We start from the raw sequence: 25,797 nt of genomic DNA, 5'->3' as shown, positions 1-25,797 counted from the left end.
CTACTTACATATTCAGCGACATTCCATTCATACAATGCCAATAACTAAATGGACGAAAACAGTGGTACAATTTAATACTGCTTAGAAAAACCCTAAGGATGAAATGGCTATAAAGATGTCTTTATAGCACCTCACAATGGAGTGGCAAACTTGCAATTAAGCCAAGTTCACTACCCTCCTCTAAATGGCCGAATTTAAGGGGATTTATTGGGCTATTTGGGCCTTTGTGAATCATTATTCATTAAGTTGTCATACAACTTAAGTCAATGGACTTGACGTTCGAAGCCCATTGGGCCTTAAGGTCCAAAACTATCCCGAGGTCTTTTAACGAACTTATTCGTTTGATTAATAATCATATTAATTAATCCTTGCCATAAATAATTAAACCATTTAATTATTCTTACTAATCTCCGTTGAATCTTCAATCTCTACCTTACACGGTGTACAATCCATTAGGTTCATTTTAGCGAGGCAGTGGGCGATTCAAACTCTTTCAAATCGATTGTGAATTGAAACTTACTTTCAATTCTCCCGTTAGTGATAATACACTTTTAGGGTTTCCACAAACCATGGTTGACGCCTAGCAGCATGTCATGGTTACCCAAGCTAATCAGAAGAGGTGGAGAACCTATTCAGTTTTAGGATTACAAATGCAATACGGTCTTTCTCTAATACAATACTCTTGACCACATTGTTTGGTTTGATAGTTTATTCATGTCTACTATCCAATGTGAGTCTTGTGCTTATATGATTACCTTGAATGTGATTTGGAACACATTCCAACATCTCATTCATACTCTGGCCAGAGATTCTAAATCATATCATAGAGTATTCTCCCTCAAACAGTTTGAAGGTTAGAGATCCCTTGTTGCGCATTCACTTGCCTCCATGGCTAAGCGGCTTAACCCCAACGATGCCGTGGACACCCTCCTGATGGAGTGACTTTGACATAATCAAAGATTAAGGACCTAACCACAAGACAACTGTGATGCCTCAGGTCAAAAGACTAATTTGCATTATCCCAACTATGAGTTCTCATGTGACATGAATATGAGAACTCTTCGTTGATCGTGTTCAGTGAACTCATTCTCTATTGAGCACCTACATGCTTGTCTTGATGTCACACATACCAATGACTCGAGACTAGTCACTCTCCCTGAGAGAAGACATAGCACGTACTGATCTTAACGGACTGTCAATGCCCAATTGACAATCCTATGATCAGGAACGTTGAGGATGTGTCAACGAAAGAATGGTCTCATGAATCTAACTTCTTTAGATCGCATTCTTCCAATCACATATTCCTTGGACTTATCGTTTAAGCATATAACATTTATATGAGACGGCTCAAACAATAATCTTTGCCCTTTACATTAAACTAGATTAGTTTAACATGTGAAATCTCCATAAAGTATCATCATATGATTGGTTTTAGGGCACATTTCCAACAAAAGGTGCAATTAACTCACCGATGAGTTCCATCCACCTCTTTAGTCACAAACTCAATTATTTTTGTGTGAAAACACACTACAACTTCTTTGGTAAAAAAGGATGCAACATTTCTCACTATAGAGAACATGTCACCAGATTTTACAGCGAGAAAGGTTGTTGTCAGCTCTAGGTCAAAGATAGGATGGTTCACATCATGCAGTTCCAATCGTCAAGAGGTACACGCGTTACTCGATCCTACTGCATCAATGTGTAGCCAACGTTTAATAATACACACCACAGAAATTTGAATAGTATAAAAGCTACGATCAGATGAGACAATACCTCGTTGTCAGAAACTTTGTTCGTCGTCAGCATCGCAATAAGGTTGACTGGTTTCTTAGCCAAAAAGGAAATAGGTCTAAGCTTAAAGAATAGTTAAGAACTGCTGATAGGATTTGACAAAACCAAAGACATTTTGTATTTCACAACATCTTGTGAGGATTTTCAATTTCCAACGGTCGTAACCCCTTTTGGAAATTGATGAGAATAACGTATGTACCAAAGGAACTCCCAAGAAAAAAAACTACTAAACAAAACTCAAAGAGTTTGACGTACAGCTGACAATCAATGTTTAGTGAACTTGACCTCGTGGTTGAAGTAAGCAAGAAGGTTATCGATAAAACAATCATCGAGAGTTGTTCTAAAGATCCACACAAATTTCCTCAGTGGAAGCGAGTCCAAGGACATTGATTCGATCCCACTAACTAACACCTACTGAACTTCACAACGTCTAATGCTTACTCGCTTTCTCCAACACACACTTCAAATGTTTCAAACAATTTCCATAAAGATATGACTCTGCCTGCTATTCCTAGGGATTGTATGTTGCAGAGTAACATCTTTATTTTAGATCTCCCAAACTCAAACCACTAAGATTTTTCCGTTTCACCACTCTTATGTAGGTACGACTCTGCCGCAATTCCCAAGGAACGCATGTTGCAGAGTTGCATCATTATCTCAGATCTTCGGCTGGTCTTAACCATACTTCCTCGAATTGAGATTTCTAATTCACAAAACTTTAATGCAAAACCAACTCTGCCCGCAATTCTTAAAGAACTCATATTGCAAAGTATCGGTCCAATGTCGAAAGTCATCCAACAATCCATTTCATCACCGATGAGCACAATCCCGACACGAATTCTTGTATTTCAATAAGAAGGTGACAACTCAAACAGAGAAAGGTTTGTACAACTACGCCAAATGGCACCAAATTAGGAAGTCGTGACACCCAAATAAAGTCATGATTGACACACAACTACAGTAACAGAAGATCCTAAGTGTGCTCTGAACAAACCACGCTCTGATACCAAATTGACACGCCTGACCCTGATATTCTCCAAACATCAAGGTAAGCACGTGCTAGCGGACACCCGAATGTGACGAAGCCATATTAGGATGCATGAGAACTAGAAAGAAATAACTAACATAAATAAAACTTGTAAATTTAATTATAAGGAATATGCAATTGTGGAACGTGTTCAGAGCATACAACTACACTGAGAGAACTCGAAGATATCGATGCAGGAGTGCCTTGACGCTGGGATTGTATGCCTCGATTCTAAGTCCTGAAGGGCCGCAAAATAAAACATGAGTGGACTAAGTTGATATATAAGTAATACTAAAACAGTTAATCTTTAACGTATTAACCCCCAGGTTTAGAAAACTCGTATAGCATAATAAGTAATAGGTTTTTCCGAAAACCTCTAGCGTGGCATAAAACCTTTCATAAAACATATATCATATATAATGTGTTGAGTAGTAGTAGCACAAAGGCACACACACACACACACACACACACACACACACACACACACACACACACACACACACATATACATATAACTTCATTCGCCTGAAAGCACTACATCTCCCGACCGAAGCCACCAACCTACGCCCGGCCAAAGCCATATATAAGTATCTTCCAGCCGAAGCCACCAACCTACGCCCGGCCAAAGCCATATATAAGTATCTTCCAGCCGAAGCCACCAACCTATGCCCAGCCGAAGCCATATAAAATATCATTCGCCATAAGGCAATATCATTTTCATGTAGGTCGTACATCACCTGATTGAAGCAAATTAATGATTTCATTCGCCCGTAAGTAGGACCATTCGCCCGTAGGTAGTATCATTAGCCTGTAAGCCCTACATCACCTGACCAAAGCCAATTAATGATTTCATTCACCCGTAGGTAGGACCATTCGCCCATAGACAGTATCATTCGCCCGTGGGCAGTATCATTCACATGTATGTAGGACATTCGCCCATAGGCATATCGTATGAGTAACCACTAAATAAGCACATAAAAACATGAACATAATATTTCGAAAATATATGTATATCAATCTCAAATCGGAGCTCAGTAACTAAAACATCATATCTTAGAATCACATTCATAGTTAGGTATATAGTCATCAATCATATATACCACAAAGAATGTAAAGTCGATAAAGCATAATATATCATAAAGTGTAAATCCAATTTTCTCATAAATGTTTCATAAAACGTAACCAACAAATCATGCTTTTCTTGTATGCATTTCTAATAGTAAAATAATGCATTTTGGAAAGGGTCCACTCACAGATACTTCATCGTTGAAGAGCCGTGCAAACAGGAGAGGACGAAAATGCCATAAGCAATTACACCTAAGCACATAAAGGGTCCAATTAATAAAACTCTACCATAACGATTGAATTTCGGGAAACGAATGTCATAAACGGATTCAGGACGTCGAAAAACATAGGGGGGACCTTAGGTACCCCCACGCACCGTCACGGGCGGCGGCCCGAATGGCCACGCGTCGATTTAGGTTGCCGGAAAAGTTACCAGTGCTGCCGAGATCACCACCGTGGACGGCGACAAAGCACAATACCTCTGGTGAAGGCGTGCGTGCTCCACGCACCGGCTAAGAAAGCGCTCACTCGCGAACCCATGCGCTAACTAGGTTTTGGGTTTGGGCTGGTTCAATTGGGTTGAGCCGCAAGGTTGGGCTGGGCAATTAGGCCTGGTTCCATGGCCCAACGAGTTGGGCTGAACTAGGGTTATGGATCTGGGTTTAGGGCTATCAAGTTAGGTCAACCTGGTTTTCAAACTGGTTCTCACGGAGACGAAAGCCAGAGCTTCCCAAGCTTCGGTCAACCTCGAAACTACACTAAACTCCATGTTGAAACTATGAAATGAAGCCACGAGGGAGAGGAAGAGAATCATACCACTTTTTGGTCCAGCCGTGGCCAGAAAGTAGCTGGGAAATCCATGTAAAGTCGTAGCCCAACGCTGAAGCACTGGGTTTAAAACCCCGAGTTGATTTCAAGCTAAAACTTCACAGAAAATGGTATACATACTTAACAACCAAACCAAACATCCAAATTAAGATAGGGTAAGGTGATTCTGAGGCTCACCTACTCGGAAATGGTGGAAATTCATCGGAGATGTGGGTGTGCTAAGTACGTTGGGTGGCCTCTATGCTTCATAGAGAAGGGGAGGGAGGGAGGGAGGAGAGAGAGAGAGAGAGAGAGAGAGAGAGAGAGAGAGAGAGAGAGAGAGAGAGAGCAAGGCTTAATGATGGTGATGGGTGATGGGTGATGGTGTTCATCGTAGGGGGTGGGTGTAAGTGTATAGCGCTCAGGGGAATGGGATGCAACAAGGAAGAGAGATGGAGAGAAGTCTCAGAGTTACACACCAAGGACACCAGGGAGAGGGAGAAGGAGAGAGAGCTGTGAAGGAAGAGAAAGATGAGGGATTTGGGTCGGGGGACAAAAATCAAGGGTGGGCCCCTTAGGTACACCAATTAAGACCAAAAGCATAATTTCAAAATAAACATCCCAATCTTAGTGAAATTATAAAAATGCCCTTTCGTTCTGTAAATTCTGGGACGAGTTGTTACATATTACAAAGACAAAGATTCTAAAACAACCTTCGCTCAGAGAATAAAAATAGCTATGCAGTGAGAATATCTATGGGAAACGAGTTAATCCTCAATAAACACCTCAATAGAATGACATATCTTTGTTAAAGCATCTGCCACAAAATTAGCTTCATCTAAAACATGATAAAAGCTTATATGATCAAGCATCCCATGTTTGCCAACATAAAAGAAGGATCTTTCCAAGTTTAGGAAGGTAAGAGTTGCCAAAGAGAAACCGATTTGAGTCGCATCTGCTCCAAATATCTCAGGCAAACGGTCAGCTGACAAAATGCGGTCAATGGCTTCAACATCTTGAGAATAAAAGGCACAACTAGGATCAATTGGTTGTACTTTGTATAGGGATAAGAATTGAGTTACCTCTTTCACAAATGTTACTTATTCATTCCGGCCATTATACAGTACAACACTGAACAGAAAGTATAACCTTTCCGGCCTCTAAGTCCAGAACCCTCCCAAACATTGGACACTACAATACTAGATAATGCAATAAGATACAACAGTACAATACAATATAGTTGAAAACAATCCATGTAAGATAGTACAGACTCAATCGGATGAATCAAAGGAGCCCTATTGTTCAAGCTTCCATCTTTGCGGTATACTTAAGTGGTGGCTTCAAGCAATGGATAATCAGTGTAACCAATGACGGGATCAGGTATGTAGAATGTCTCTCTGTTGTACTTGTTTAAAGGAGCATTAAGTTCAAATCTCTTTGGCAAATCCGGATTCGCCAAGAAAATACGACCATAAGCAATAAGATCTGCACGGCCCTCCGCCACAGCACTGTTTCCATCTTCCCTGTCATAACCACCAGCAGCAATGAAGGTACCATGGAAAGACTTTCTCATGGGAAGAAGACTCTGGTGGGTTTCAGCTTTTTCTCCAGCTGTCTTCATCCTCGGCTCAACCATGTGGCAGTACACGATTCCATATTTGTTCAAGGCATTGGCCATATAGAGGCCTAATTCTTTTGGATTTGAATCCCCTGAGTCCATATAGTCAGCAAATGGAGATAATCTAATTCCAACTTTATCCGCTCCTATTTCGTTAGCGACAGCTTCAACAACTTCCAGAGTAAAGCGGCAACGATTCTCTAGAGATCCACCATATTGGTCTGTTCGATCATTCACATGATCTTTCAGAAACTGATCAGGAAGGTAGCCATGCGCCCCATGAATTTCAACTCCATCGAAGCCTATATAGCAAATTAACAATTTTATTTTGCACAAGCTTTGAAGCAAATTGAGTTGTTGTAAATTTTGTCTCATTTTAACGTAAAGACAAATTACCAGCTTCAATAGAATTCCTTGCAGCAAGTCTAAAATCATTGACAATTTGTGGAATTTCATCTGTCCTTAATCGTCTTGGAGGTGTGAATTCAGAATCATCAATGCCATTTAATCGTATCGGCTTGTCAGTAGAAGATATTGGAGCTTGCCCATTTGGTTGATAACCTGTAAGCAAGGAGAGAAAGAATTACAAGCTGAAGTCTAACGACAGTAACAAACATCCACAGTAGCACTCTTTTAAGTGGGAATCCTTTGTTACAAATTACTATAAAATCGCTTGGTCTGATGAACCACACATGCTATATACTAGTTCTGAATTCTGAGTTATGTTAACATCAAACTTCTTCCCATCCAATAATAATAATAATAACAATGCTTCCCAAACAGCAAGGTCATAAAAGTGGTGTCTTCTTATGGGTTATGTTAAAAACACCAAATCGGAACTTAACAAGTCCAAGTTTTATCGTCATTTGAGCAACAAAGTTGTCAATTATAATCACTCAGCTCGTTCTGATGCATACACCATTATGTTATACATCGAACTTCTTAATCGGTCTAATTATTCACTCATGTTAACAAAGCATTTTATGGTAAAAGTGAGGTCATAAAGGAGTAAGTCAGAAACGCACCGCTATTAGAAACCCTTCCAACATGCCAAATCTGACAGAAGAAGACGCCCCCTTTAGCATGAACAGCATCAACAATGGGTTTCCAGGCTTCAACTTGCTCCTTTGTCCATATGCCAGGTGTGTGCGGGTACCTTCGTATATTAAAGAAACAAAAATTTCATCAAACTTTGGAACGAAAGAAGCACCCTCAAATGTTTGTTAGTCTATAAATCTACTGTTGTTGAAATTACCCTTGAGCTGTGTCGGAAACTCCAGTGGCTTCGGCTATGAGAAGACCCCCGTTCGACGTTCTCTGAGAGTAATATAAGATAGCATGTGGTTGAGGAACATTGTTGTATGATCTCTGTCTGGTCAATGGTGCTAAAACAATTCTGGAAAGGAAAAAGAAATTGTAAATTATAAATACAGAGTGATCAAGACGGAATGTGGCTGAGGAAAATTATCGAATGATCTGTATCTAGTCATCAACGGTGAAAATACAATTCTAAAGAGGAAAAACATATAATAAACCATAAATACAACCTTCAGACTTTGTAGGAAGCTTTAGTTTGCTAAGGCTCCCTTGATAACAAATTCGCTTACAGTTTTCTTGTTTTAGTTAAGAAGGAGAAACAAGGGAGGGAGAAGGAATTTGGGACGAAAATGTGTGAAACAAAAACTCTAATTGTAGACTATCTGAATTTGCTTTATGTTCTTCATTTTCGGTATCATTCCATGCACATTATATTAAAATAACGCGACAGAGAAATTGAAAAAAGTAAACAAATAGTAACAATGTATGAAAGTTTTAAGTACCTATGAGAAAGATTGAAGTTTCCCAATTTGTAGGGAGTGAGGAGAGGAATCGTGGGAGGTTGAGCAGCAGAAGACATCTCAGAATTCGAGTCGGTCGTCCGCCACCTGATCTTGCACTTGGCCTTGTATACTGGATTCTGGGATGAAGGAAGGAAGAAAGGAATGAATGAATGAATACAGGACCCCGTTGGGTCTTTATACGTTCGTTAGGAGCTTAAAAGTCCGCCCTGCAGCTTTCCTCCAGAAAAGTCAGAGATGGCTGGGTCCCACATCTCCCCTCCCTTTTATGGAATGGAAGGCTGAAAGCTGTGGTGGTGGTTGCGGCGGCGGACGTCGGTGGGTGGATGATGGATCTCTCCAATGCATTAATTAGACTGATTAGGGAAAGAGAGGTAGGAAGGTTTGATGAAGTCTGTAATTACGTTTACGTGGGTTGAAAATTCACCAGTTTGATGAGGTCAGTAATTACGTTTAACTGGGTTGAAAATTCTCCAGTTTGATGAGGTCTGTAATTACGTTTAAGTGGGTTGAAACTTGGGGCGGTATTTGACCCCTAGATCAGTTTTAGGTTAATTTTAGGTTATGGGTTGGAAGGAAATGTTTTTTTTTGGGGGGGGTGGGGGGAGGAGGGGAATTATAGGTTTTAGCCCATGGTTAGAGTGGGTCTTAAGGCCATCTCCAACCAGATGGGTTAAAACATAATTCCGTCTAGAGTTATAACTTTGTAAAAAAATTAATTTTAAATTAATAGTGTCAGATCATATTCATATATTATCTCCAACCAAATAAGTTAAACATAGCCTCATCAATTTCCGATGGATAGCTAGGCTAAAATTCTAGGAAGCTCACCATTTGGCTAAAGGGGCATTAGGTTGGCCAAATGTAGCCCCCTCTTAGCCTTTTTTGGGGGCCCAACTCCTCTACTGCACTATTTGAGTCAAATTCAACAGCTATGTTTGAAAACATCTAATGGAAGTTTAATTAAATTAACCAATAAATTTAATATATAAACTTAAAACTAAATAATTATTGAGAGGGTTATGTTTAGCCACTTTGGCAACAGTATATAAGTATGGCCAGATATTGTTCAATCATTTCCGTTGGAGATGGCCTAAGGTCAGAATTTTGAGGAGATGTGAGACTAAATGCATGTTAGTTACAAAATTATATTAGTTTAGATCGCTTGAAACATTTGACAATTTAATAAAGAAAAACCAACTTAAAATCCATGAACCATTAGAAAACTCATTTTCCTTTTTTGTTTTATTCAGTTGTCAAATATTTAAGCTTTTGGATACAAACTAATGTAATCTTATGTTTGGTCCTCACAAATCTTCAAAATGAAGACCTTAGTTGATCAATGAAGAATTTATGACAAATTAAATAGTCTAAAAATAGGCTCCAATTAGGGATGGGTTCAGTTCGAATCGATTCGGTTTTTGCCAAAATCAAAACCAAATCGAAATTTTGGTTCGATTCAGTTTATTTTTTTTCGGTTCGATTTTATTCAGTTTTGGTTTTTTGCGGTTTGGTTTTGGTCCAATTCGGTTTTTTCTGTGATTTTTTTTAAATCTTTTTTTTTTTGTCAAAAATATAAAGAAGAGTATATTTTTTTTTTCTTTTTCCGATGAACTGAGAAATCAAAGAAGGAGCTTGAATTAAAACTGGGGCAACTCGCAATGATGGCTGCATCAAACAAATCATCAATATCTGCAATACAAATAGAAACCTTTGTAAATCATAAAGTCCTTAATGCTGAATCATCCTTTAAGAACCAAAACTTGAAAACCTTAAATCTGCAATACGAACCAAAACAACAACCCATAAATTTACACCAAAATTTTAGTCTCGCTCTCTGGAATTTACCCTAAAAAAAATCCATAAATCGACAAAATAAATAAGAGAGACTGGAGATCTTAACCTGGAGTGAGAAGATTGAGAAACGGAGAGAGAAGAATGAAGAAGAATAGAGAAATTGGAGGCAGAGACATGGAGCCATGAAGGGAGTTTGGAGGCACAGGGGACGAGAGAGAGAGAAAAGAGGGGAATGAAAAATCTAAGGACAAGGATTGTCTGCCCTTCCACTTCCGGTGTCCTCCCATGCCCTCCTGTTTTGTGTGGTCACGGTTAAGCCATGTCAACATTTTATATTGTTTTTTTTATAGAGATAATGAGACAAAAATGAATAGTAATATAAAATGTTGACGTGGTTTAACCGTGACCACACAAACAGGAGGGTAAGAGAGGGCACCGGAAGTAGGAGGGCAGACAATCCTTGTCCAAAATCTAAAAGGTGTGGCTGCTACTACTAGTGGCTAGGGTTTTGTTGATTTTTAATTCCACAAAAGGCTATAGATTTCAATATTTATAAATAGTATAGTAATACAATCATAACAAAACAAAACATGTTGCCAAGTTGGTTTTAGTAAAACTTTTCAAGCGGGAGTGCATGGGTTTGAACCTTTATGCCTCCAAGATTTGAGAGAATTTTGATAATTTTTATGATTTTTATAATTAAAATATTATAAAAAATAATTAAATATAGATATTAGTTTGGTTCGGTCCGGTTTGGTTTTCGAATCTCAAAAATCGAAACCGAACTAACCAGATTCGGTTTGGTTCGGTTCAATTTTTTTTATTTCGGTTCGATTTGATTTTTGGTTTTTTGAACCCACCCCTAGCTCCAATCAAGTATCATTGCATGATTAAAATGGAAAATGACAAGGTTGCTAGCTTTTTGTAAAAAATATGTTATGTAGGTTCCTAACGAGTGCTTTTAACACAATGGGCATACCCTCTATCGAGTAAAACTTTCTCGAGAAATAAAGTTAAGATTTATTCATATCTGTTACATGGAAGTTTCTCTTTCAAATCGCTCTTTTTCTATAATCGTAATTTTTTGGGCATATAGATTCATTGTAAGGATGAATTACGTTTTTTTTTTTTTTTTAGTTTGACAGGTTTCAATGATCCATGTCATTTTCAATTGTGCAAAATTAGATTTTGTCATACATAACATAATTTTATACCGACACCCCTTTTTACCCAAAATAGGTTGCGTGGAATATTTTGACAAAAAAAAAAATCACGTTTGTAAGTAGTGCATTCTTCTGGTGGTTCAAACCATTTCCCCTTTTCTTATTGTAATTTAGAGTAGGAATAATGTTGTATTCAACAAACAATAAAATCCTTGTGCACATCAAGTAGAATCATGAAAGAAAAAAAGGAAGAGAAAATTTTGCCTATAACGGATACTGCTACAATGACATTTTTATCAGGGGTTAATTGGACTCCAATATAACATTCTAGCATTAACAAGAGACGGTCAAGAATATAGATTTATATCATCCTTGAATCCCAAACTTAGAATTATCATAACTTACCACTTTTATTATAGGGATAATACTTGCATTCCTTTCTTGGAAGGATGCACTTATTTCCTCCATGCAAATAATGTACATTTATCGTACAGAGTTCATAATCAAAACCGTTCAATTTACTAATCTTCATATCCTTTCAAAAGAATTGGAGATCATTTAGTTATTCAAATGTATAGAACAAATCAAAGATGTAGGTGTTAAGTAACATATTCAGGATGAACTGTTTATTTATTTGATATGTTTGAATGGATTAAATAATTTCTTATTCGAATGATTTTTTGCACGAATGATCTTCAAATGAAATTAAGAAATTGAACGCTGCTGATCATTGAGTTTATATACTTAAGACACGTCATTAGCAAATGGGGAAGACGAATCAAAGATATATCCAAAAGCCAGTTGAACAGATGTACAGTCAAATGTCCGGAGGATAATTATATTGTTAATTTCCAATAATCATAATATAAGATCATCACAAACTATCTTTATGAAACTCATTGGCATGGCATGCAATCAGTTAGCATGTTCAAGTAACCACAAGCTACAACACTACACTTGAACTTGATACAGATCGACCAATGCAGAAACTTACTATACAAATGAGAATTTTACAATCTTGTCAGTCAACTTCTGCCCCTCGATTCGTTATTTTCTCTAGTTATCCAAACCGTGCAAGAAAAGCAACACGAAAACACGTACGCAGACTAATGCGGGCATTTCAGATATATAAGAGTGTACAAGCTTCCATATGCTGCACGAAACCTATGCAATGGTGTCCAGGAATGGATAATCAGCGTAGCCCATAACCGGTTCAGGCACGTAGAATGTGTTTCTGTTGTACTTGTTCAGAGGAGCATTGAGCTCAAACCTCTTCGGCAAGTCTGGGTTAGCCAAGAACGAACAACCATAAGCAATAAGATCTGCACGGCCCTCAGCCACAGCATTGTTCCCATCTTCCCTATCATAATCACCAGCAGCAATGAAGGTACCATTAAAAGCCTTTCTCATGGGTACAAGACGCTGGGGGCTATCACATTTTTCTCCAACTGTCTTCATCCTAGGCTCAACCATATGGCAGTACAGGATCCCATATTTGTTCAACGAATTGGCCAGATAAAGGCCCAACGCTTTCGGATCTGAATCCCCTGATTCTAACTTCATCCGCTCCTATCTCATTAACAACAGCTTCTACGACTTCTAGAGCAAATCGACAACGATTCTCCACCAATGATCCCCCATATTGGTCTGTTCGATCATTCACTTGATCTTTTAGAAACTGATGATCAATAAGGTATCCATGGGCCCCATGAATTTCTACTCCATCAAAGCCTGTATATCAGACAAACCATTTCAGTGCACCAAATATTATTTGTAATCTAAGCATGAACTATTGTCACACATCTAGTTAAACTGCAATTAACTACATTTGTAAGATTAGATATGGTTTGTTTGCTTCTGTTGAAAGTAATTTTGAATTCTCGCTAATTTTATTTTGTACTTAAGAACATACAAATTACCAGCTTCTATAGCGTTCATTGCAGCAAGTCTGAAATCATTGACTATTTGTGGGGCTTCATCTGTCCTTAATCGCCTTGGAGGAGAAAACTCAGCAACATCAATGCCATTAGATCGTATTTGAGGGGTTAGTGGCCTGTCAGTAGAAGAGATTGGAGCTTGCCCATTTGGCTGAAACCCAGTAAGAAAATATTGATAGAATCACAATCCGAAATATTTGTATTACAAGAATATCAAGGCAGCTTTCTGATGCTTCAATGGCCTAACTTTTCACTTATGATCCAAACGCCTTCAATGACACAAAGTGAAGTAATAAAAGCGTATGTTAGAAACGCACCAGTATTTGAAACCCTCCCCACATGCCAAATCGGACAGAAGAAGATGCCACCTTTGTTGTGCGGAAGCGTCAACCAAGTGTGAGTGAAAATAAACCACAATAACTAACAAAAGATAAATGGAACAATACCAACAAGAACACCAAGATTTATACTGGTTCGGCAATGCCTACATCCAGTTTGGAGACGACGGAGTAATCCACTATAATCAATGAGAACATACAATAGTGTTTATCACTCAATTTCCCAAAGACCCGAATAACCCAAACTCTCACACTTACAATAGGAAGAGAAAACCAAAGATACAAAGCAAGACAATTTGAGAAAATTCTTCTCTATGCCGAATGGCTTCTTGCTATTTTTCTTTCTTCCCTTGTTCCTTGTTGTTTTTGAGTTATGCCTACACCTCCTTTTATAGGCCAAGGCCTCTCATCAAGTCAAAAAGAATTAGGCATAAGTGCATCCATTCTTTGACCACAAATTAGGCATAAGAGCATCCATTTTATTTCCCACATGTAGCATGCCAACCATCAATTTTGACCACAAAAGTAGCCAACATCATTTATTGGTTTTAGACTACATTGTTTGAGCCAATAATCAACAATCTCCACCTTGGCGCAAACCCTCTAAGTAGAACTCCCAATAGTCGTCTCCCACTCCCCCATGGGGCAATCAACAAATTTTACAAATTCCAATCAAGTCTAAGCAGTGCTTAAACTTGAGCAACTTAAGCCCGATCGTAAATCGATCAAATCGCTTGTACCATTGTCTTGGAGACTGCTTCAAGCCATACAATGATTTTTCCAATTTGCAAACCCAATTTTCCTTTCCAGCAACCTTAAAACCTTCTGGCTGAGACATATAAATCTCTTCCTCCAAATCACCATGTAAGAACGCAGTCTTGACATCAAGTTGGGCCAACTCAAGATCAAACTGCACAACCAAAGCCAACAGAATACGAATAGAAGAATGTTTTACTACAGGAGAAAATACCTCATTATACTCAATGCCTTCTTTCTGAGCATAGCCTTTAGCTACCAATCTGGCTTTGAATCTTACATTGTCTTTTCCCAAAGATTCCATCTTTTTGGCATACACCCATTTACAACCAATTTCTTTCTTCCCCTTTGGTAACTGAACCAGCTTCTAAGTCTTATTTTTATGAAGAGATTTCATCTCCTCATCCATAGATTTCTTCCACAACTCGTACTCTGAACTCATGACAGCTTCTTTGTAGGTGATTGGAATATCATCTTCAATAACGGGAAGTGCATATGCCACAATATCAGTAAATTGAACAGGCTTTCGAATTTCCCTTCTCGATCTTCTGGTTGCAATATAGTCTTGTTGCTGTGGAGGCTCTTGGGTAGGTGCCTCCTCTTCATCATCCTCGTCCTCATCATCATGATTAACTGTAGGACTAGTGTCTGTAACATCAGACCTTACTGGAACAACTGGAGTCTTCAGTAACTCCACCTGCTTTGAGCTACTCATGGTCTCGGTTGTTTCAGTTTCACCTTCATGCTTGTTCTGATTAACCATAGCAGCCTCATCAAAGGTCACATCTCTGCTTACAACAAATTTCTTCTCATCTGGACACCAGAGTCGGTATCCCTTCACGCCAGTGCTAAAGCCCATAAATAGAGCTTTCTTTGCTCTTGGATCCAACTTGCTTTCTCTGACATGATAGTAAGCAGGACAACCAAATATGTGTAAGAACTTGTAATCAGTACAAGGTTTACCAGACCATACCTCCATGGGCGTTTTGCCCTCATTCGCAGCAGCTGGCAATCGATTAATGAGATGGCTTGCATAAGTAATTGCCTCAGCCCAAAATGCCTTGCCTAATCCAGCATTAGACAACATACACCGAACTTTCTCAAGCAAAGTACGGTTCATGCGCTCCGCCACCCCATTCTGTTGCGGTGTCTCCCTAACCGTGAAGTGCCTCACAATACCCTCATCTTGACAAACTTTCAAGAAATGATCAGACTTATATTCACCCCCATTGTCTGATCTGAGAGTCTTGATCTTTCGACCGCTTTGCGTTTCAATCATCTTTTTCCACTTCAGGAATATCTTCAAGACTTCATCTTTACGCTTCATGGTGTACACCCATATTCTTCTAGAGAAGTCATCAACAAAGGAGACAAAATAATGGCTACCTCCCCAAGATGCATTCTTGGAAGGTCCCCAAACATCAGTGTGAACATAATCAAGAATGCCTTTAGTGTGGTGAATAGCAGTGCCAAATTTTACTCTAGTTTGCTTACCCAACACACAATGCTCATAGAATTCCAATTTGCATGCCTTTGCACCTTTCAATAAGCCTTGCTTCACCAATCCTTGCAACGCTTTTTCACCAGCATGCCCAAGACGCATATGCCATAACCTCGTGGTGTCTGTGCTATCTGCGTCAGCAGCTTCGGTGACAGCTGCTTCACCAATAACTGTACTCCCCTGCAAGAAATACAAGTTATTTCGTCTTGTACCTTTCATCACCACCAGTGCCCTGTAAACAGCTTTAAGAACTCCACCCTTCAAGGTGATCTTGAGACCCTTGGATTCCAATGCACCCAATGAGATAAGATTTTTCTTCATATCTGGTACATACCGAACATCACTTAATTCTCTGACTGTTCCATCATGCATCTTCAAACAGATTTTGCCTATCCCTTGTGTTTTGCAGGCATTATCATTACCCATCAAAACAACTCCACCATCCAGCTCCTCGAAGCTAGAAAACCATTCTCGAATGGGACACATATGATAGGTGCAACCTGAATCCAAAATCCACTCCTTGGAGTGACCATCAGCAGATGAACTAGCCAAAGCAAACTCGAAATCATCATCTCCAGATTTTGCAATATTTGCTTCAGAACCCGCTTTCTCCTTCTCTTTGTTCTTCAATTTGGGGCAGTCTCTCTTCCAATGACCCTTTTGGCGGCAAAAGGCACATTCATCTTTAGCAGGAAACTTCCCTCGTGACTTTGAACGAGATTTTCCCCGTTTCACATATTTTCTTTCCACTGTTCGACCCCTAGCAACAAGTGCCTCGGTTTGTGAATTGTGAGTCTTTAGTTCCTTCTTTCGACACTCATGATTCACCAATGCCGCAGACACCTCATCAAGTTTCACCTCGGTTTTTCCATACAACAAAGTAGTTGTCAAATGATCATAATCATCAGGCAATGAATTTAACAAACATAATGCCTTGTCCTCGTCAGGAATTTTCACATCAAGGTTTGCTAAATCAGCAAGTATTTTATTATAATCATTGAGGTGTTCATGCATAGAAATACCTGGACTATACTGAAAACGGAAGAGTCGCTTCTTCAAGAAGAGCTGATTTTCTGCGCTCTTGGTCATATACTTCTCCTCCAATTTTGTCCATAACTCCTTAGCAGAAGTTTCCTTCATATACGGGTATTTCAACTCCTTATCAAGGAACGATCGAATAGTAGCACAAACATGAAGATTAATTCATGTCCACTGCTTGTCATCAATATCTGCTGGTTTATCTTCCAGAACCATATCCAACTCTTGTTGATACAACACATCCATAACTTCACATTGCCACATACCAAAATTATTAGAGCCATTGAATTTATCAACCTCTAACCTTGTAGTAGCAATTTGATGTCTATTGGATGTAGATGCCGACGAAGACGATGCCGACTCCTTCCCCTTCACAGATTCATCTTTATCTCCAGCCATCTACTCGGCACTATTCACGGGACTGTAGCGCCATCAAATTTTTCACTCCCACGAGAACGCCTAGTCAAAACATTAGGCTCTGATACCACTTGTTGTGCGGAAGCGTCAACCAAGTGTGAGTGAAAATAAACCACAATAACTGACAAAAGATAAATGGAACAATACCAACAAGAACACCAAGATTTATACTGGTTCGGCAATGCCTACATCCAGTTTGGAGACGACGGAGTATTCCACTATAATCAATGAGAACATACAATAGTGTTTATCACTCAATTTCCCAAAGACCCGAATAACCCAAACTCTCACACTTACAATAGGAAGAGAAAACCAAAGATACAAAGCAAGACAATTTGAGAAAATTCTTCTCTATGCCGAATGGCTTCTTGCTATTTTTCTTTCTTCCCTTGTTCCTTGTTGTTTTTGAGTTATGCCTACACCTCCTTTTATAGGCCAAGGCCTCTCATCAAGTCAAAAAGAATTAGGCATAAGTGCATCCATTCTTTGACCACAAATTAGGCATAAGAGCATCCATTTTATTTCCCACATGTAGCATGCCAACCAACAATTTTGACCACAAAAGTAGCCAACATCATTTGTTGGTTTTAGACTACATTGTGTGAGCCAATAATCAACAACCTTTAGCATGAACAACATCAACAATGGGTTTCCATTCTTCAACTTGCTCCTTTGTCCATATACCGGGAGTATCTCGGTACCTTCGCATATTAAAAAAAAAAACAAAAATGTTATCAAACTTTGAAATGAAGAAAGTACACATCTTAATGTATGTTTTCCATCTAAAATTTGACATAAAAGAAACTTGAAAAAAAAGCTAATGTTTGTGAAGTTACCCTTGAGCTGTGTCAGAAACTCCAGTGGCTTCAGCTATGAGAAGACCACCGTTAGATGTTCTCTGTGAGTAATATAAGATGGCATGCAGCTGAGGACCATTTTCGTATGATCTTTGTCTAGTCAATGGCGCTAATACAACTCTGCCGAAGGCAAGGAAGAAGTATATCATCAGAATACACGTACTACATGGCCTATGACATGTATGATATCACCAGATCTTGCTAAACAGAACAAGATTTAAGTAATACGACCAAAAATCCAGAAAGGAGATATACTTTTCGTAGCCAATTGCATTGAATACCAAAGATGAATTAAGTAATTTCCGGTCAAGGTCAAGTACTAACTCAAGAGTGATGACTGGTTCATAGTTCACAACCCATGATGTACCATTTAGGTCTTGGGAAACGATATCTAATCGTATGTCAGTCGGTTCTAGGGATCATCTATGCATATATTTGGTTTCAAGGTCTGGGGCTTACAGAAAATTTCAGTAATATTTATCCTAGTTTATTTTCTTTAAGAGTTTACTACTTTAGTTGCTAAGATATAGTCACAACTTCAAAGATACAACGGGTGTATACCGCACGAGCGCGTCTAGGAATTCGACAATCAAACAATCTTGAACAAAAGCAAGTAATTCATGGCGAACATCAAGACAAACTGACCCAAAAGTTGCAGCACATTATCTGTTGCAACTCAACTCGCAAACACAACCAGGGTTATCCAACCAATCAAACTAAACCAATTCCAAGCTTTACAATTCTACAAGTAATGTCAACATCCAAATGTTAAATAACAAACCATCCTATCAAAGTTAATGCTTTTAATTCTGAAAATTCAGGATTCTTGCGTAGGCTAGCACAAAAATTGCCCAGTAACCTGCAACTTTGACCAAACAATAGACAGTAATTTCATTTTTCTTGTAAGAAAACCGGGATTTTCTGCAACCCTGTTTCCAAATGAACAAAACCCACCGGCCCAAAATCTCAACTACTCAAGCAGAATAAGGGGGTGTATTTAATTGGAATTTTAAGAGATTTTAATTCTTTTAATGAATTTAGAGTATTCAATTAGGATTTTCAGAAATTTATTCAATCAAGATTTTACGACAGAGTATTAAATCAAGATTTTACCGTTAGATTTGATCATATTAGATTTTAACCGTTGGATTCAATAAATTTATAAATATAAAATTAAAAAAAATGAACGAATATAGTGGGTCAGCCCCACTAACCCAGGAGCATCCAAGCCTAAATTTGCCTCGTAAATGAGTATTGGGTTAAAACTCATATTTGCCCCAAAGGTTGAAGTAAGTTGGAGTAAGTTTAGAACCTAAAATTTGAGTTTTATTCAAAGGGTTAGAATCGGTCTAAGGGGTACGTTCAATTTGGATTCTAATGAATTTCAACGGAATTATAAATTCTCATGGAGTTTATGAATTTTAATTGATTACTCATGTGAACTATAGAGGAATTCTACGTGAGTTTTGTTACAGATTTTAATGGATTCTCTAATTTTATTATGAAGTTCAATGGATTTTGATGCAATTTTTGTGCGTTCACTTTTTTAGTAGAATTTTCATTTGAAACTCACTCCACCGTATTAATCTATTCCAATTACTCCAATTAATGAGGCAGATGACGCTTCACTGTAATGACAGAAATCAATTATGCCTATGTACCTTGGTTCAGTTTCTATCCCCATGCAGTCCCTTCCTCCCTAAACCCAATCTACTACCTATGTTACCTTTCATCTTTTTTGCCATAAAAAAATGTTGCCACTCACGTGGAGGGATATTTTCGTCAATCCACTTCCTAGAGCTCGCTGCAATCAATTTGCACGAATGCAAGATGCAATTTTTTTGGCAACGTTGGAGTCAAGTCATGAAGAAAGATAAGTCGATTTTAGGTTTGATTTTGACAAGGGTTGTTGAAGAATTGAAGTGAAAAATGATTGCTGGCATAGATATTTGTAGTTTTATGGGTGGTGGGTGCACGTGCTTTTTCTGGGTTTTTGGTTCTTTATTACTTAAGTTCACTAAAAATTCAAATTGTTTATTGTTTAACATTGTATTACGTGTTTTGTGTTGGTTTTGTTGTGATGATTGTATAGGATAATTGCTAAAGACAATAGTTTTAGTCTATTAGGTCCTTATGCATAGATTTATTCTAAAAATTTTTGCCTAATGCCGATGAACGTCTTAATTAATCCCTAAATTTTTAAAAAGAAATTATGCCTAGGCCTGTTTAGGCATCCACCTAGCCCAACCAGACCCGTATAGGTCACAACTATCATTTAAACAAAAAATAAATAACTTTCCTTTTGCATTTTAATTGTTTCAATAAATTGTAAAAGACTTGTTAAATACTTAGATGGACACACATTATATGTTTGTTCTTCATGTTTTCATTATGTTGTAATACTTTGTAATCTATATGTCATTCTATTTTGCAATTTATGTATTACAATGAAATTATGAATTTTTTAAGTATAAGCAGATACTTAATTATACAATGTATAATAAATTTTTGTTATATCTGCCTAGCTGCCTAAACGCTAGATCCTTGTTGGGCGCCTGACTAACACCTAGCATCTTTTTGAACCTTGCGCACAGAATTTCATGACCCCCATTATTTAATTTCATAGCTTCACTCAGGGAGGTTAAAGTGAAGGCATGCCTTAAATAACCAAAAACAGATTTATGCAATTTCAACATTGATTGTAACAGAGGGGCAGTTAGAAGCCTATAATCCAATCACTATTAAGCATTCATTCACCGGACGCTTGCATCACTGTATGTATTTGGGGCATGGGTGGTATTGGCAAGACCACCCTTGCTAAAGCTGTATTTCAAATACTCTTCTAAATTAGAAGCTTCTTGTTTTCTTTTAAATGTTAGGGAGAGAGAACAAACAAAAATTCTAGAACAATTGCAAAAGACACTTCTTGAAGAGATATTAAAGGAAGAAGGCGGTGCATTATGCCAGAGGTGTTCCTTTAGATTATGATAGATTGGGGAAATAAATGAGAAGGAGAAATTTCTGGATATAGCATGTTTTCATAAAGGGTGGCCTCTGGAGTATGTAAAACGAAGGTTAAATGTTCATGGATTCTTTGGGACAACCGGAATTAGAATTCTCATTGATATGTCTCTCGTATCAATTGATTCAAAATGGGGAAGGAAAACCATAGAGATGCACGATTTGCTACAAGAAATGGGAAGGACAATTGCTTAGGAAGAATGTACTAAAGATCCCAGAAAACGTGATAGGTTGTTCATTGATGAGGATGTCTATCTTGTATTGAAGAGTAACATGGTAAGAGATGATAATAGAACAAAGCAATACTAATTTATAATAAAGAAGTCAGGTTATTAATAGATGAATTTGATTGAATTTTTATTGTGTTACGAAGTGTTAGGAGGAGGATACAATTATCTTACTAGACTACGACACTTGTACATCATTACCATCGCAAGTACTCATTTTCCAAATGTGCATTACATTTTATTTGTAAATTTAATTTAAAAACTTTGGTTTTTCCCAGCATAATCCTGAAAACATATATATTCACATATGAACTTTGTTGTTATTATGAGGAAACTCTAAATGTTGAAGCCGTATTGTTTAATTGGTCTATGATTGAGGAGCAACCGCTGAAACGTGTAGACTTCAAAAAGATGTCTAACCTAATAATAATGCTAATTGTGGTTGAATATGAAATATTTGACTGCAAATTCACCGGTTCTCTAGACCTTTCCGATTCTCTTCGTTGTCCTTACTGGCCTGATATCCACTGGAATCTTTGCCGTCAAATTTTGCTCTGGAAAATCTAGTTGAGCTTCATATGCCCGTATGCAATTTTAACATTGATTGTATCAACAAGAAAGATGTAGATAATGAAATTCGAGTAGAAGAATCAGAGGGCCTGATGAGTACAACTTGAAAGAACTTAGAAGCCTATATGGGAACTCAAATGGCGAAGAACCGGATTCAATGAGAAGGAATAGGAGGAAGAAGAAACGGCCCATGTTTAAACATTATAGAAAAGAAACTGATCTCAGTACCATAGAGTTTGATTTGGGGATGGTTTTTTCTGTTAGACTAAGGGCTGGTTTGGTATTGCTGTGCTTTAAAAAAAAACTGCTTCTGTTGTGCTGTGAAAAAAAGCGACTGTGAAAAAAAGCCAGCAGAGTGTTTGGTAAACTTTTTTGTGAAAGTGCTTTTGGAAAAAAAAGCAGTATGATAGTGTTTGGTAAACTTTTATGTAAAATAGCTGTGACTGTGTAAAATGACCAAAAAGGGTATAATACTAGATGTGTCATTAATTTAATTTTCTTAACCAATAAAGGTGAATTACTAAATATACTTTATTTGTAAAACAAACATATTTATAAACTTTATCTTAAATATTAATTAGTATGACAAACTACTTCAATTGAAATATTTTAGACTGAATAGTTAGAATTCATTAGTACAATATTGTTAATGTACTTAAAAGTAATCTAATTAGATGCATTCATCAAACTTGCCGCTATTCTATTTCTTAATGCTTCTATCTCATGTGATCCTTCAACTTCATAATTTTGGTATTCTTCATCATCATCATCACTACTATCGCTCTCTTCACAATAGTCCCTAGGGTCATCAAAATGACGATCACGTTCAGAATACCTCCGTATGTAGTTATGAAGAGCCATTGTGGCAATGACAATCTTCACTTGCTTATTGAACGGGTAATTAGGCATATCCCTTAAAATTGCCCACATTTTCTTCCATACGCCAAAAGTTCGTTCAATGATGCTCCTAAGAGAAGAATGCATGTGGTTGAATACCTCTTTATGACCCGTTGGTTCATCATCCCCCTAATAGAATTTAGACAATAAATAGTATCAGCTAGGACTTTCCAACAAATTTTCTCGAATAATTTTTTTAATAATGAATTATGAAATGTATGTCTGCAAAATTAATAAGAAGCTGCAGCAGCTTGCACCATAGCTGCACAGGCACACATGATTTACCCAAAACTACCTCACAAGATTCTTCCGAGGCAGCAAAACTTTTATGTAAGCACAAAAACTAATAGCTTACTCATACAAAGTTTTACTTCGTAGCAAGCTCTTCAGTGGATAACGCATTACTATCACCACACCCGCAGAGTGACTAGCCAGAAATCCTATCTAACAGGTGACCTTAGTGCTTTGATGGAATTATTTTACCATGAGGTCAATACATATTTGTACATCTCAGTAACAAAGCTATCTCAAATTTCTATCTTAATTTCCTTCTTTAGCTCATTGATCACAAATACAGCGACTTAACAAATCTAAATTCTTTCAAAATTTCATCTTTTCTTTCATCACTCTAATGCACATCACAGCAACTATCTTTTTGCATTTAAAACCTTGAAAACCGAAATACCCAGCATTCTAAATCACCAAATTTGACTAAAAATTGAAACAATATCCTTAAAGAAATTGAATCCAGACATCACCAACCCATAAAAGTAAGAGATTTTCAATAATCAACAGAGTCAACAACAAAAGAAACATTAAATTAACAAATAAATGAATAATTAATCAGTTATGTAAGAAATCGGAAGTGTAAAACACACCTTGAGGGGTGGGTGGGGGGAGATCGAGATGGGGCATTGAGATTGAAGGCTGTAACGGAAGAAATCGGACTCGTGAGGGCAGAGAGCAGAAGAAGAAACTAATCGAAACGAAGCTGCCAAGGCAGCGATATACAACAATATTACAGATTTATCCATAGACGGTGAACAACGATACCTAGTCGAATCGACGAATGGGAGGAGAAGAAGAAGGAAGAGGAGAACAGGGAAACGAAGAGGAGAACACAGGCGAGAAAAGGGCAAAATCGAAAAAATGGAAAAACCAAAATAAGGGTATGAAATTTTATGAGAAACAAAATCTGGGATAAGAAGAATTGCAACACAGCAAAAGAAAATAGCAGCCAAACCCTAACCTAAAAATTTAATTAATTAATTATAGCAAAAATTGAAAGCAAGTCGAGTAGTTAGTACCTGGAAGGCGACGGCGGTGTGGCGTTGAGAGTGACGGAGAGAAACGAAAAGGAGGAGGAGGAAGAGGTGCAGCGGCGGGAGGGAAGAGGGGTGTAGAGTGCAGCGGCGGGAGTTTTTTGCAACAGAGAAGGAGAGAGTGCAGAGTGTAGGATCGGGAGAAGGAGAAAGGAGAAAGGAGGGGGCAGTTTTGGTAAATTGAAAAAATTCATTAATTGGGTACTGTAGCTCCGCGTTTTGGAAAAATAAGCGGCTTCTGGAAGCTGCAAAATGCAGCTTCCACTTTTTGGCTTTTTTTCATGTGAAACTTTGAAATAAAGTTGTTTTGGGATGTTTACCAAACACCAAAATCCTTATCAGCTTTTTTTAATGGCAGCTTTTTAAAAAATCACCTCAACCCCAAACTGGGGCTAAACGTATAAACCAAGATCATGAATCATGAATCACAGCCATCAAAACACAAACCATAGGTCATAACTATTGTACAGCTCTTACCTGTAGATGCACCAGAAGAAGAAGCCATAGTCGATCTCGGTAGCAAAACAAATAGTAAACCTTCTCCTCCTTCCAGATTTAAAACGCTCAAACAAATAATAGGTCTTAGTTCGAGACAGAGCGTAATATCTGTGAGAGCATAGGTCACTATATATATAGAACATAATCCTAGCCAAGACAAATAAGGATTTTCCTATTAAAATCCATACAAAAAACTGAAATTGTTTACAATAGGTGAATCAGTTACTTGTTCAATTTGAATCCTCGAACAACATGGATTGATAATCCATACTCGTTAAGACTTTCTATCAAACTTTAGACGAATAACCGATTCTCCAGACTCATACTCATGCTCATATTCTTACATTTCCAAGTTTCAAGGAATTCAAAGAAGCTGTGAGATGACACTTTCACAACAATTGCAGGTCTTACAAGTCAACCACAAATGATTGGTACAAGGTTAAGGCTCAGATCCATGCCCTTGGCAAGTGTATGCTTCTAATGACCAATTTGTTAGACATTCTCCTTTATATGTAAAAACATTTGTTCTAAATCACACTTGTGGAAAAGATGAAAACAATACATATGCTGATGGTATGAAGATCAATCCCTTTATTTATTTATTTATTTTGAATAAAGGACGGTATATATATATGAAAATCAATCCTAAAATGGATGTTAAGACAATGAAAGCTACAATGAGGGATTATCCATTCTAATCCCTCTCCAAATGATAGGATTGTGAGGGATAGGTTTGTTTCATTCCAATCCCCTTTGAATTTTAAGAGTTACCTATTACTTTAGTCTAAAGTAGGGGGAGATGGTACTGTGCAATTTTGGGGTAAATTTCAGTTTACTTACGAAATTACCACTGAGTCTCCTTGCCCCCTCATTTAACGTTATTTGCAAAATTGCCACTAGGCTTCAGATAGGGTTTTGGGTCTTTGGGCTAGAATTTCTGTTTAGATTGGAATTTTTGATTTTTCAATCCACGCGTTGATCATCCGCTAGATCGTCGGCTGTGTGGGATTTGGTGAAGGGATGGGTTACGTGTCCATCATCGTCGAAAGGTCTGCTTCGACTGCAACCCCTCGACTTTTCATTCCGTTTCAACTTCTCTCTCACAAGCCTCTGCTTCAATCACTCTCGATAAAAATCCTTCAAAATCTATAAATTTTTTAATACATATAAATTTGCATAGACTCAATAAAAATCCTTTAAAATCCTAGTTGACTACTTCAGAATTCTAAAATATTTTAAAATCCTTTAGTAGACTACCCTTGTATTTGAACGAACTCTCTTAAATTATTTTAAAATCCTAATTAACTACTCC

At 37.8% G+C, this 25,797-nt stretch overlaps 1 protein-coding gene and 1 pseudogene across 2 annotated transcripts; both read right to left on the bottom strand.

The window, feature by feature from the left end:
- Positions 1-5,706: 5,706 nt before the first annotated feature.
- On the bottom strand, positions 5,707-8,504 carry LOC148690370 (12-oxophytodienoate reductase 2-like). The gene is made up of 5 exons (XM_088684972.1): positions 8,129-8,504; positions 7,564-7,704; positions 7,334-7,464; positions 6,705-6,869; positions 5,707-6,610 (listed from the first exon to the last, which is right to left on the bottom strand). The coding sequence occupies exons 1-5, from the start codon at positions 8,203-8,205 to the stop codon at positions 6,018-6,020; spliced, it is 1,107 nt and encodes a 368-aa protein (XP_088541098.1). The 5' UTR covers positions 8,206-8,504; the 3' UTR covers positions 5,707-6,017.
- Positions 8,505-11,972: 3,468 nt separating this feature from the next.
- Positions 11,973-18,802, bottom strand: LOC137727743 (putative 12-oxophytodienoate reductase 11; annotated as a pseudogene). Its single transcript, XR_015957364.1, has 5 exons — positions 17,930-18,802; positions 17,715-17,794; positions 13,366-13,411; positions 13,026-13,207; positions 11,973-12,837 (listed from the first exon to the last, which is right to left on the bottom strand). The product of XR_015957364.1 is annotated as a putative 12-oxophytodienoate reductase 11 (transcript).
- Between the last annotated feature and the right edge of the window lie 6,995 nt (positions 18,803-25,797).

Source organism: Pyrus communis, chromosome 15, assembly GCF_041283825.1.
Source record: "Pyrus communis isolate YQ-2024b chromosome 15, ASM4128382v1, whole genome shotgun sequence".
NCBI lineage: Eukaryota > Viridiplantae > Streptophyta > Magnoliopsida > Rosales > Rosaceae > Pyrus > Pyrus communis.
The sequence above is the reverse complement of the archived record's forward strand: the minus strand, read 5'-3'. Positions and strand labels throughout refer to the sequence as shown.

Excerpts from the sequence above, each read along its gene's own strand:
- LOC148690370 (XM_088684972.1), bottom strand. The coding sequence starts at position 8,205 with ATGTCTTCTGCTGCTCAACCTCCCACGATTCCTCTCCTCACTCCCTAC. Across the intron at positions 7,705-8,128 it reads AACTTCAATCTTTCTCATAG|AATTGTTTTAGCACCATTGA; the intron begins GTACTTAAAACT and ends TTTCCTTTCCAG. Across the intron at positions 6,611-6,704 it reads AAGGAATTCTATTGAAGCTG|GCTTCGATGGAGTTGAAATT; the intron begins GTAATTTGTCTT and ends TTTGCTATATAG.